The sequence below is a fragment of the Panthera pardus genome, unplaced genomic scaffold (genome assembly GCF_024362965.1).
Source record: "Panthera pardus isolate Hobbes unplaced genomic scaffold, ASM2436296v1 HiC_scaffold_25, whole genome shotgun sequence".
NCBI lineage: Eukaryota > Metazoa > Chordata > Mammalia > Carnivora > Felidae > Panthera > Panthera pardus.
Window position 1 is genome coordinate 61,231,695 of NW_026526821.1, and position 14,122 is coordinate 61,245,816.

At 43.0% G+C, this 14,122-nt stretch overlaps 1 protein-coding gene across 7 annotated transcripts in view; it reads right to left on the reverse strand.

The window, feature by feature from the left end:
• The window catches only part of VWA3B (von Willebrand factor A domain containing 3B), a 204,133-nt gene that overhangs the window by 129,183 nt on the left and 60,828 nt on the right, over window positions 1-14,122 (reverse strand). For all 7 annotated transcript variants that reach the window (XR_008417819.1, XR_008417818.1, XR_008417821.1 and 4 more), the window contains exon 8: window positions 3,812-3,937. Coding sequence is in view for 3 of the 7 variants with exons in the window: in XM_053890614.1 (XP_053746589.1) it covers window positions 3,812-3,937 (126 nt within the window). In the remaining 4 variants the exon portion in view is untranslated. The remainder of the gene's footprint in view (window positions 1-3,811; window positions 3,938-14,122) is intronic.

The following is a 14,122-nucleotide window of genomic DNA, read 5'->3' on the forward strand; positions in this document are numbered from 1 at the left end:
TAAATAGAAAAATATCATATATTTACCCAGGCAGTTATTTCCTGTGTTCTTTATTCCTTTGTGTAGCTCCATTATTTTCATTCATTTTTCCATTTTAAAGTATCATAATCCTCCTGCTTGAAGGATTCCCTCTAACATTTCCTGAAGTGCAGATCACTGCTAATACTTCTTTCATTTTCATATGTCTAAGAACATCTGTATTTGCTTTTTGTTTTTTTGAAAGTTATTGTCACAAAGTATAGAATTCTGGATTCAAAATTTAAAGTACTGAAAGGAAAAAAAGATGTTGCTCTACTCTTTTCACTTGCAAAAAGAATTCTGCTGTCATGGTTATCTTTGTTCCTTTGTATGTAATGTTTCTTCTTTTTCCTCTAGTTGCTTTTAAGATTTCCTCTGTCTTACTGGTTTTGAGCAAATTGATTATGATGTCTTTTGGCATACTTTCTCTCATTTTCCTGTACTTGACGTCCATTGAACTTCTTGGATCTTGGTGTTATAGTTTTCATCAAACTTGGGAAATTTTTAATCTTTATTTTTTCCAATATTTTTCTGTTCCCTTTTCTCTTCTCTCCTTGGAAATTCTATCTACGTGTTCCCTGAGATACAGGGAATATCCAAGGTGAGCTCTGTTAGAAAGAAAAGACTGGTCTCCTGTGTGAGCTCCAAGACTATTCTAGAATTCCTCCCACTGGATCTTTCCCAGCCTCAGGTGATTTCTCCACATGAAAGAATTCATCCACAAATTCTCAAGGGGGGCTCTGCAGATTTCCAGAGTTCTCTCTCTGTACCTCTCTCCTCTCTGGTAATTTGTCTTATGAAATCCAGATTTCTTGGTCTTCCTGGACTTTTAGCTCTGTCTCCCAGACTCAGAAGTTTGCTGTGCTCCACCCAGGATCCTTCTCCCTACACCATGGCCCTGAAACTTTCTCAAAGCATTAAGCTGGGATAACAGCAGAGTTCACCTTGGATGTTCCCTGTATCTCAGGGGTCACTGGCCTTCATTGCTTGGTGCCCAGTATCTCTAAAAACCATTACTTCATATATTTTTGTCAGGTTTTCCATACCAGAGATTTCTCATGTCCTACTCTTGGTAAGTAAAAGAGGTCAAAATTACCAGTGACCAGAGTGTCTGACCTCACCATTTTCTTATCCAAAGCCTCAAGCTTATGAACCATCCCTGCCAGATATTGCCCTCCTGCCCTATGGTTGTAGGTTCCAGCTGGTTCCTGGACCAGTACATCCAGCCCAGGGAGCATGTGGGGGCTGCTAAGCCCAGGAAGGTAGATTTTGTTTAATTCACATGAAGGTTTCACATGCAATGGTAGTCCATCTGGCCTCCTCCATCCTAACGTTTCCCCCTCCAGATGGCTATGCTAACTCCTTCGGCCTTGCAGGCTCTGGGCAGCCAAACTTAGGGATTGGCTGTGCCTTCACATGAAGCACACCCTCCTTTGCCTCAATAACACTGTGTTGTGGGTAGCAACAGGAACAGATCAGACACTCCACATGTAGTTTCTGGGGCCAAAGCAAAGTTATAAAAGCTCCAGTGGGTATCCAACAGTGGCCAAATTTTGCTTTTTAACTAGAAATGGGACACCTGAAGCATCTTTGAAAATGTATGCTTGGAGTAATTTTAGTTTTCAGTTTTGTGTGTGTGTGTGTGTGTGTGTGTGTGTGTGTGTGTTCGACTGAAATAAAGGGATGAAAATCTATCCTTTATCAATTACTAAGGCCACTATCTCTTTTGTTTCCTTCAGGAATAATACCTAAAAATCTTCTGTTAATCCTCAAGACTAACTACCCCAAGCTTAAATACTCCCTACATTAGTCTGTGCTACCACAACAAAATACCATAGTCTGGGTGGCTTAAACAACATAAATTCATTTTCTCACAATTCTGGAGCCTGAAAGTCAAAGATCAAGGTGCCCTCAGGATTGGTTTATGATGAAGCATCTCTTTCTGGCTTGTAGATGGCCATCTTCCTACTGTGCTTTTCCTCTGTGCATGCATGGAAAGAGAGAAGTCTCTGGCATCTCCTCCTCTTCTTAGAAGGACATCAGTCAGACTAGATTTGGGTCCTACCCTCATGATCTCATTTAAACTTAATTACCCCTCTTAAAGACCCTATCTCCTTATACAGCTACACTGGGGGTTAGGGTTTCAACACACAAACTTTGGGGGAAACAATTCAGTCCACTGTACTCCCCCAAACCCTGAACAGAGAATCTTTGCCTGGCGTGGATGTTGACTTTAGCTCAGGTCCCTCTGCTTCATTTTCATCCTCTTGGGATGACAGAGGACTCTTTGGGTTGATACTGAGTATGCTGTCACTACAAATGAGCAGCCCCTCTGGATAAGCTTGGGGACCTGGAGAGCTGGCCCTGGCAAAACATTGCAGCTGTGCTGCCCCAGACCCATAGCTGGACACCCAGTCACAGTAAAAAGTCACTATCACCTGGAATTTATCAGGTTACACAAGGTATGCTCTCCCATGCCTTTAACCTCTTCCTCCCTCTACACGTATCGCTTCCCCACTTTTCTTCAACTGAATCCCTGCCCAGCTGCTCTGGCCTCCTTGCCCTTCTTCCACATTGACACCTCTGTAATATAGGCAGGGTACCAGGAGGCAATACAGCCTGGCAAGGGTTCCCAAACTTTGCTGTGGTGATTAGGATCACCTGGGAAGCTTTCAAAACCGCCCCCCCTCAATGTCCAGATCACATACTTTATGGATTCAGTCAGAATGTACAGGGTGAAAGCCAGACCTCAGTACGTTCCTGAGGAACTGGGTTTTGAATCCTAGTTTTACTGCTTCTAGCTGTGTAACCTTGGGCTAAATGGAGAAAATAGTAGCACCTATCTTATAAGATTGTAGGTAGGGTTAAATGAGTTAATACGGTGAAGACCCTAGAACAGTGCTTGCCACGTAAGGTATGTGTTGTAAGTGTTAACTACCATTGTTACCAGAAGTGTCTAAATGAAACCAGTTCCCTACAGAGGAAAATCCTTTACTAACTTAAGAGAATCAGTACACAAAGTCCCCAACTGTGAAAGGGAAAAGACTGAGCTAACATTTACCAAATACCTGCTTGGTGCAAAGCATCCATTACTTTACCTAATCTTTACAATAATCCTTCAAGACCAATATTATAATTATTTAACAGAAGAATAAACTAAAGCTTAAATAGATTAATTTGGGTTAATTCCAAATGATGGAGTTGGGATTTTCCACCAGGACTTTCTTACTCCAAACTCAGGTTCCTCTGAATCCTCTTCTCAACTAAGCCACCACCTTCGGACTTTTGTGTTCGTCTCTGCGTCACCCAATTTTAGCAACAATCCTGTTAAGTCAGTTCAGCCAGAATTCCCCACCCTTCACATATGATCAAATTCCTCATAGCCTACCACACCCAGGTGGTAGCTGGTCACCCTGGCCTGCCTTCAAGAAGAATCCTGTCAGGTAGGTTTGGCCAGAATTCCCCTTTACCCCTGATGTCTCCTCTTAGTAATTTTCCATCCATTAACCACCACTGCCCCCTCAACCCCTGTTCCTTGGCTACAAATCCCCACTTGTCCATGTTGTATTCATCACTAAGCCCAGCTCTATACTGGTAACTGCAAGTTACCACTTTCCTGTCCAGCTGGTATTTTTTTTTGACAATCTCACTAACACATGCACATTCACATACACTCACATACACATATACACAAACCACAGCACAACTCTGGAAACAATCCTCAGGAAACAGTCCTTCATCCCCAACTAGTAACAGTTATGACTCTTACACTATAAACATAAACAGCACCCACCACTGTCTAGTGTGGCCACGTCAGACTTGGGTGGCTCAGCAACCAGCCTCTGGATCTGAGTCAGAATGCTGCATGCTTCCTCCATCTCCTTCCAGATGAGAAACACGTCCTCTCTGACCCCAGCTCCTGGGAAGGGAAACACAGAGTGAGTGAGTGGCTATGGCAGGCCCAAGAACCCTCTAGTAGTCCTAGAGGCCTGGCATACCCCAGTCAAGTATCTAGAACATTTCTGAACATCAAATTCCACCGTCTCCCCTAGTGTGAGAATCAGAACTGAAATCCCTAAGGAAGTGCTGTCAGCTAAGGAAACATAAATGCAGACTTTGGGATGCAGTAAATCTTTGTAAATATCTGTACCAGCCAGAATATTTTAAGATGAATTACTGATAATACTCAAATAAGGTAAAGAATAAAAATATTCTTTAGGCCAAGGTGAGGAAGGGAAATTCAATGGTTTAGGAAAGTAATACTTCCTAACCTTTCTTGATTAAGCTGAGATTTCCTGCTTCTTTGAAAACCACCTTCACAGTCTTTATTTTCCCCTAATGTAAGAGTGATTCTTTGACCTCCTTTTCTGAATCTCTGCTGTCTCAATTAAGGGTTAGGTTTGGCCATATGACATATTTTTTCAAAATGATTTGGCTTCTAAATATAGATACTAATATCATTCTCACAATCAATTAATCAATAAAAGTTTATCCCATAGGTAACAGGTCCAAAGCTGGGATAGAGGCTCTGCCTTCACCAAGATCTAGGCCCTCACAGATTAGTCATTTCCATACATTAGGTAGGGTGTAGGAGTGGGAGGGAAATGGATATGACCACAGAAGTGCAATATAAGGGATCTGACATCATCAGATCTGTGGTGGTATCTTGACAACATCAATATCAATGTGATGGTTGTGGTAATGTCCTATAGTTTTGCAAGGTGTTACCATAAGTGGAAACTGGATAGAGAGGACCTGGCTATCTCTATTATTTCTTACAACTGTGTATAAACCTATGATTATCTCCACACACCTCCTGACTAGAGCCTGCTATGCACACAAGGCCAGTAGTGACTCCAAGAGGCCATGAGAGAACCACCCATTTTCCATGACATCCATGGGCCCAGCCACTGCCTTGGTACTACCCAAGCCATTGCAGGATTACCAGGGAGTTGCTGTTCTGGGGTTGTTCCTAATTCGGCTGTACAGACAACTATTTAACAGCTATGTTTTCTAGTTTTAAAAATTCCACTCCAATAAAAACCTTAAAAACAACAACAACCAACTCAATTTCAGATAGTATACAGTCAGCTCAGAGAACACTGACTCTGTTATCATTAAAGTAAGCTACATCCAAATTCTCTGATGATAAATACCTCTGAGGGTACCTGCATTGTGCTCAGTATTGTACTCAGGCATTTCTAAACATTGTCTCTTTCTCTTTACCCCAACTCTGCAGGCAAATTCTATTCTTGTCCTCCTTCTACAGTATATATAAACTGAGACAGAATGAACTGTCCAAGGTCACACTGTCAACAAGCGGCAGAGCAGGGAAGGAGTCAAACCCAAGTTGGTGTGACTATACCAATTCAGCCACCCTGAATAGTTGCCCTAGAAAAGGATTGGATGGTTATAGAGGGTCCCTGCAGCCCTCTCCCCGAGCTGCTATTAAGATTCCAAGTCTGTCTACCTAATAGTCCACAGACGCCTGAGATCCCATAACCACGGAGAATGAGAGACCACCATCAGGTCTAGGGGCTGCCCCCATCCAGGGTGAAAGGATGGACCTTAAGCTACCAGGATAGACCAGAGTCAATGTTTCTGACTTTTAAAATGTCGTCAGGAAGGGCAGGGCAGAAGTGAAGGAATACCAGGGATCTGGCCCTCCCGAAGTGAGAGAGTATTAAAAGCTATATTCATAAAGAAGCAAGTGACAAGCCCTGACAGAGATGGATAGCCACCATGCCTCTGCAGCCATCAACAGCCCAAGGAATGACACGTGATATACACCCAGCTCCATGGTAGAACTCCAAAAATATCGTAAACTGCTGCCAAATGCAAACCTTAAGCCCATAGCACTTTCTGACTGTTGTAAAAGCAAAACTGGCTTCCGGTTGCTTGCTGCAGCACAGAGGGGTTAAACAGCAGAATCCTCCAAGAAGTTCAAATGAGTCAAGGCTTTCCATTTTCCCCAGATTTGCCAATAATGTCTTAAGAGGTAGTGGATCACGGGTCAGCAACAAAGGAAAAATTCAAAGAAACGGAGGTGGCTCTTGATGACGCAGGAACAGGACATGTGTTTAAGGGGCAACAACTGACAGCATGCTCCCAGTGCAGGCAGTAACGAGATGATCACTACACGGGTTTAGTCATTATAATTAGGCAGTTACAGATTCCTATACTGGTGATCAGAAAACAAAATAAAACTGTCCATTTAACCAGATTTGCTTTGAAAACAAAACAAGAAAAGCTGCAGGGCAATACAAAGTAGACCTTAGAATGTAGAGGTTTTATTTCATTATTCCACAGGCAGTGAGGAAGGGCTGCCATTTTTATGAGGGTCACTTCTAAGGGAGGTAGCTGGGACATCAGACAGCTGTAGCCAAGGCACAGCTTCTTAAAACAGAAGAGGGTGGAAGACAAGGCACAGGAAATCCCAGTATTCAGAGAGCTCTGTGAATTTGAGATGCCACAGAGGCGACAAAACCATGATGAAGCTGTACGGATTTTGATCATCAAGGTATAAGCTAGCCACGGTCTGCTGTGCACAGAAGCAGGATATGGTTTCTCATAGAGACATCCAGACGACCTACAAAATCTTCCAACCCAAGTGTCCCCTCTCGTGCACCAACCCCTGATATCTCCCATGTGTCATGAGGTAGCAATTTGAAGGCTCACAAAATTCTGACACCAGCTGGGAGAGATGTCACATTAAGCTGCTGTTTTTCATGAGGACCTGGTATTGATTTCTCAGACTGGCTGGTTTAACAAATGAAATGAGACCCAGATTAGATATGTTTTGATATGTCAGGGGAACACCACCTCCCTGTCAAATCTTCCATGTCTCACCTACAGAAGTCCAATTCCTTAATTATTCATTTGGCAAATATTTGTCAAGCACTTACCTAATGTGGTGGATGAGCACTGCCAGTGCTGAGGGCCCTGCTCCCTGCATTGCAATCAGGTCCAGGGTTCAAGGCCCCCATAACACTCCCTCTAACACTCTGCCACCTGGTCAGGGCACTGTCCTCCAGCCCCCCAGGGCCCCCGGATGCCACTATCTTCACCACCAGGAAACTCACAGCCCTCCACTCCACCCACCCCACCCTTCCTTCAAGGCACCGTTCAGCCTCCACCATCAAGCTTGGTCCATCCATCCCAGCAAACAGTGATCTGCCTCCTGCTCCTTCTCAACCCTGTGGAAGGAATCAGCCACACCACTGTTCTCAGTCCTTTTGCTGCCAGGGCACACTCTCAGCACCACCACCATCACTACCACCCCCATTAGATAGGCTGACAGTATATGCAATTCCTGGCCACCTGTCCCCCCAACCTCCAAATCCAAAGAGCACAAAGAAGCATCAGCCAGTGATGGTGAACTAGAATATGCATAGCCTTGAATAGTCTAATTTAAGTCAATCCTTCACAAACATGATGCCTTATTTTTGGTACACAGCTGCTTATAACACAGCTCACCACCCAGCAGCATGTCCCCCGTCATCCTGCTACCCAGACGTGTGGTCTACAGCTCTCCTATGGTGTTAGCACACAGGCTTGGATTACTGTTTATGCTTGTGCAGGCTGACTTTGCTCACTAGATTATAAACATCTTGAGCATCGGGACAATATCTTTTCTTTCATTGTATCCTCCATAGCACTTAGCACAGAAGCTAGTGTTTTCAGCAAGAATTCTTATCCTTCTTTGTTTTTATTTTCCTTATTAAAAAGAAACAATGACTGAGCACCTAATATGGTCTTCCCTCGGGGAATTGCCCTGCCTCATGACTGAGAGGCCCAATATTGAAGAAACTCTCGAGAGTGGTATGTAACAGACTCATATCCTTAGAGCATACAGCTATGCTCTAGGTATTCTAGACATTAGCAATGACTTGCCCTCAAGCAGTAAGTCCCTTCCTTTCAGATGCTCCTGCCACAGCTACACAAGGCTCCCCCCATTATCTGAAATACTAGCAATCCAAGGGCAGGAGAGGAAAGGTGATTCCAAAAGCAGCCAGGGATGGCACTGGCCCCAGGACAGTTTAATGTAGGGAGAGGGCAATCCAGAAAGTAAAACCACCCTCAGCAACCTTGAATCCCAGACCACCCCCTAGTCCCAGTGCAGGCTCACCTGTCTGTGGCTCTTCTCCACTGCCCAGGACTCCTGGGTGAAGAACTGACCCAGATGAAAGGAGATTGCTGTGTGCCTGAGCCCTAAACTTCTATTTAGCTGTGAGGATCTGAAAGAGCTGAACAGAACTATCAAAAGGCAGTATTTTCAGAAAAAGCAGCACATGCTTCTATTTACAGAAGGCAATACAACATTTTTTTAAATATAATAAACCAAGAGGTGACTAAAATGTCCAGAAAAATAAAATTATGATATGGGATAATATAGGTGTGATGAAAGGGGGCAATTACATCCATAAAGATATTGCAAGTAGTGAAATCAGTAGTGTCTGTTGCAATGGAAAATCCCCAGTTATTCCTGTTAAATTATATATTAAGATGTTTTGGTGTTGAGAAGTCATTGAACACCTTGTGGCTTGATCCGGCCCCATCCCCCCAACCACTGAGGTGCATGTGCAGCTGTACTCAGTCGCCCTATGGAAATTAGCCACTAATTAATTTAAAGAAAATAGAGGCATTTCACCATCTGGATAAACATCTAGCATTTCCCTGGAGCAATGAATGTATATGCTTCACAAGGGCCATGATGTCTTAAAAGTAATTTCAAATACCAAGTATGGGCAACTTTTAATAAGTGGGTGTGATACTATCTCCTGGGGCCTCTCTCTTCTAAGTGGAACACCGCAAAATGCAAATGTGTTGCAGTCTAATCGTCCAATATTCACATAGCAAACCTGAATATAAGCCATCACTATTCACCGCAGGGTAAAGAACAAGTGCTCCACCAAACTCAGCAAGAAGCATGACCCCAGGCTCTGGGTGCTACCCGGCAAGCAGGTGATGAAGACATGGGCACAGGGAAAGAGAAGCAATATCCAAAGAAAAAATGCCCACAAATAAAGTTTAGCTGAGTAAATCTATTCTTTTTAGAACAGGCAATACCCTCTAAAAGGCACCAAATCAAAAGGTGTTTTAATGAAATGGTCAATTCAGGGGAACTTTATGGGTTTCCTTCAGAGAAAATTTGTTAAAATTGTTGTTTTTCAGCTTTTCCATCACAAAAAGACCTGGCCTTCTTTTGGTTCTAAGGGCCCCACAGTGCACAAAATGAACACAAGATGGTCACAGAGCTGCTCCCTGATATCTGTCAACCAACTCTGAATCAACAGAGAAACAGTACGGCTAGGGCTTGTCTTGGGGATCAACCCCACACTAGCATCTACTCAGCCTCCTATCCTCAACAAAAGCCCATTTTCGTGAAAATTGATCACGTGGGTTACTGAGGACTGGGTCTCATTCACAAGTTTTGGCGCATTAATGATTTTCTTTAAACTCATAAGACACTGACCTAAGACCCAGGAAGACAATTATTTTAAAATATCCTCTTCTCAATAGGACATCCTCTTAGAGCAATCATCATTCACTCATTTACTCAACAAAACTCAATCAATATCTATTATATTTGGGCACTGGAAATACAGGATGAACAGAAACAGTCCAAGCTTTTAAGAGACTCTCACTCCAGTGTGGTCTTCCCAAAGTGTGGACCTCAGAACCTGTGTCAGAACCCCCCCATCTGCTTTTTCAAAGTGCAAACTCCTAGGCCACACCCCAGACTCATTCTCCAGGAAACTGTACTCTTAAAAGCATCCCAATCAAAACAACCATGAGATACCACCTTACACCTGTCAGAATGGCTAACATTAACAACTCAGGTAACAACAGATGTTGGCAAGGATGTGGAGAAAGAGGATCTCTTTTGCACTGTTGGTGGGAATGCAAGCTGGTGCAGCCACTCTGGAAAACTGGATGGAGGTTCCTCAAAAAATTAAAAATAGAATACCCTATGACCCAGAAGTTGCACTACTAGGTATTTATCCATGGGATACAGGTGTGCTGTTTCGAAGGGACACATGCACCCCCATATTTATAGCAGCACTATCAACAATAGCCAAAGTATGGAAAGAGCTCAAATGTCCATTGGTGGATGAATGGATAAAGAAGATGTGGTATATATATACAATGGAGTATTACTTGGCAATCAAAAAGAATGAAATCTTGCCATTTGCAACTACGTGGATGGAACTGGAGGGTATTATGCTAAGTGAAATTAGTCAGAGGAAGACAAAAACCATATGACTTCACTCATATGAGGACTTTAAGAGACAAAACAGATGAACATAAGGGAAGGGAAACAAAAATAATATAAAAACAGGGAGGGGGACAAAACAGAAGAGACTTATAAATATGGAGAACAAACTGAGGGTTACGGGAGGGGTTGTGGGAGGAGGGATGGGATGAATGGGTAAGGGGCATTAAGGAATCTACTCCTGAAATCATTGTTGCACTATATGCTAACTGATTTGAATGTAAATTTAAAAAAATAAAAAATAAAATTAAAAAACAAAAAAGCATCCCAGTGATTCTTTTGCAACAAAACCTTGCAAAGCTTTAGTCTGATAGGCAAGGCAGGCATGTAAACAAGTTATTTCTATACAAAATAGTCTTGGAGAAAAAAAGTTGAGTGATTTCCGGAACAATATTCTAATACCCTGATGCCTCGATTTCTGCCCTAAAGAAGTGCTCCTCAAAGGAATCAGAGTTCTTTTTCCCTTTCAAAGTACTGGAGAGTCCCTGACATACCATCTTCTCTATATACCTATCCCAGGCCATGAACCTCACTGATGTGGTTCATAACATTCCAGTATTTCTAATAGCGTCATCTCTTTAAGATTACATGTCTTTTATAAAGCCTGCTTCCTGCTGATGCATAAAGGAGGAGAAAGTGGGAAAAACTAAAATTTACTATGTGCCTACTATGTGCCAGCCCTTGTTTTGGGCACTTAAACCTATTGCCTTATTTACTCTCACAATGATCCTATAAGTAGGGATCATTACCCCCATTTCACAGATGAGCCAACTGTGGCTCAGAGAAATTAAGAAACTTACCCAAGGCCACACAACTAATAAGTAGTGCAGTCAGGATTCTATTCAGGTCTGTCTCCAAAGTTCCCCATTCTCTTTCCACACTAGAATATCGCCCTTGTATATCTTCGTAAACACTAGATCTAAAAGCAAATCTCATCTGTGATGTACTGGTTGTTTTTAGTTTCCTTCAAGGGGCTTATAGACTCATCTCTTCCTGGGATGGAACACACCCAGTCTGTAATTGTGATATGTAGGTGATGATGGTTGCTGAGCTACATCTCCAAGGCCAGGGCCTAATGCGACATTCTGATGAGCAACAGCACACACTTGGTGGCTTAGCTGTAATCTGCCTGCACTGGGATTGGCAGTCACCCACAGGACAGCCTCATGGGGTTCTTAACTCCCAGAGCTCTCAAGTGTTAGACTTCCGTTATCTGCATGTTTGTCTCCCTTATCCAACTGTGATTTCTTTGAAGACATTTATCATTTCTATAACCAGCCCCCCTGGTACATCCCTGACAGCTGAAAGACACTTCCAAACAGACTGTTCCAGAGCATAAACTTGCTGAGGAGAGGGACTTCCTTTTTCATCATTGTATCCCCAGAGCTCAGCACAGTGCTTGACTTTCAAAAGCAAATGTGGAGAATCTCTCACCCTCAAATCAGGGTGAGTATATTCAAAGGTAATCAGAAATCAACACCGGCTCTTTTACCTAGTGATTCGATTTAATTTTTAAGAGATTCTTGAGGGATTTCTCTATGCCATGTGTTTTGTTAGGTGACGCAAGATGCCTGGACCCACTCAATTATTTCAGTGGGATCCTAAAACATTGATTATGTTGGTGACCAAAGAAATGCGCTAAGCCCACCACTGCCCAGTGAGAAAGGGCTGTGGTGAGCAATGGAGGCATCCTGGTGACAGGCTATACTACAGCCAGGAGCCAAGAATAACAAGGAACCCAGGATTTAAACCCATTGCGGGGGAAGGAATACAGGAGTTCCCTGCCCTGAAAGAGTCTTAGTCTCTGGTTAAGAAAACCAGACCTTCACACATACCAAGATGTAGGGAAGAAGTGGGTGGAGGTGGAGGTGGGAAATTCTGAAATCCTAAACTGGGATCCTGGAGTCATGGAGGGAAGGAGCAACTTATAACTCATCAAGCAGAATGGGGTGCTTGGATGTCTCAGTCAGTTAAGTGTCCAACTTTGGCTCAGGTCATGATCTTGCAGCTCACAAGTTCGAGCCCTGCGTCAGGCTCTGGGCTTCAGATTCTGTGTCTCCCTCTCTCTCCGCCCCTTCTCTGCTCATGCTCGCTCAGCCTCTCTCTCTCTCTCTCTCTCTCTCTCTCTCTCTCTCTGTCAAAAATAAATAAAAATATTTAAATCATCAAGCAGAGGCATAATTGATACTCTAAGAGTTTGGGGTTCCCTAAATAGGAACCTTGTCCTTTATTCCTTTGGAATCTCCTCCTCAGCCCTACTGAGCCTCTAAAAACAAAAAAAGGTGTTGAACAAATGCTTGTTAACTAACCAGAACAACTGTCTCACAGAAATTCAAGGCAAACCATTTATTGGGAGGAGCAGGACTTGGGAGATAATTAAAGTCTCTCAGCCTTGAAAGCTGTAATGTGGCAACAATTTTGGAAGTGCAGCTGCTCTAGCTCCATGGGTTGAATTAAACTGAGTTCTAGGAAGAAGGAAGAAGACCTCAGGGAGCCTCCTGCTGTCAGTGAGTTACAATCAGTGCTTCTAAATTAAATCAGAGATTAGAAACAAAGAGGCAATGCCAAACCCGAGTGATGGGCCAGTAAACTTTACATACCTAATTAAAGATCGGAAGTGCCTTCCAAGAACACAACTTGGTTATTTTTTCTCCGCAAGCCTAACAGCCTGAATATATCTTAAAGTAAATAAAAGTTTGGTTTCATGATATTTAGTTTTAATTCACGCATTTATCTCCACCACCACAACAAAAAAAGTGCAGTTTCCAAAGGCAGAATCAGACAAATTTTTACAGCTACACCATTTTTGGACTTCAGAATAAAACTAGCTGATCTGAGTAGCTTTTCTAACACCATTTTGCCAGGAGTACTAAACATAAAAATATTCTCAGAAAAACAGTGCCCTTTTCTATTACTGGATATCCCTTTTTACTAATTCATTGAGAAATCTTTCTCTTGGGGGCAGGAGCCAATATGGTGGTGAGCTCTATGAACGCTGTTTGTAGTTTCATTCAATTAGGGGTGGCCAGCGTGCAAATGCTGAGGGCCTGGGGCAGTAATGCTCAGTGGTAAGGATGATGATGGATCCACTAGGGATGCCTGACATGGATGCAGGTGTAAGTGAAAGGTCCTGGGCTGCCCAAACCTGACCTCCAAGAACCATGACAGGGTCCTGAGCCGGTAGCCCTTTTGGTTATAGATATGAAACCAGACTTAAGGTATAACTGTGCCCCAACTGTCTGCACTTTGCCTCCTCCTTCCTCTTCCTCCTCCACTTCCCCACCCTCCCTCTACCTCCCCCTCAGGTATAAAGTGTAATGCTCTGGCTTGAAGTAGGAACTCAGAGCTCTGATCATGGATGTCAGCCTGGGTGCTCATTCTACCATTGGACTGCCTTGAATTTCCAATTCTGAAGAGCCTGGTGGACCATCTAAAATAAATGCACTGTCTGCTTCACCAATCAGTCCAGATCCCATGATAGCTACATCAATGCCAAAATTGTTTTCTTTGTTCTGTTTTTTGTTTGTTTGTTTGGTTGGGGGGTTTTTTGCCAGATGCCAGACCCTTAAGTGAAAATTTTTGCTCTAACATGATTTTACTACTCATATTTACTATTTCAGTTTAGTTAAATTTTTTGAGGATAAAATAAGAAGTGAGAACCAATATAGAAGATGAGGTTTGCTACAAACCCAAGAGATCATCAGAAGCCTTTTTCCCTCCTATAAGGGAGTCCCCAAACCACCAAAATAGACCCCTCACTCTAGGCCCACAAGACTTTCACAACCTAAGGAGTAGCCAGCTCCCCACATTATTAGGATTGTACCCCTT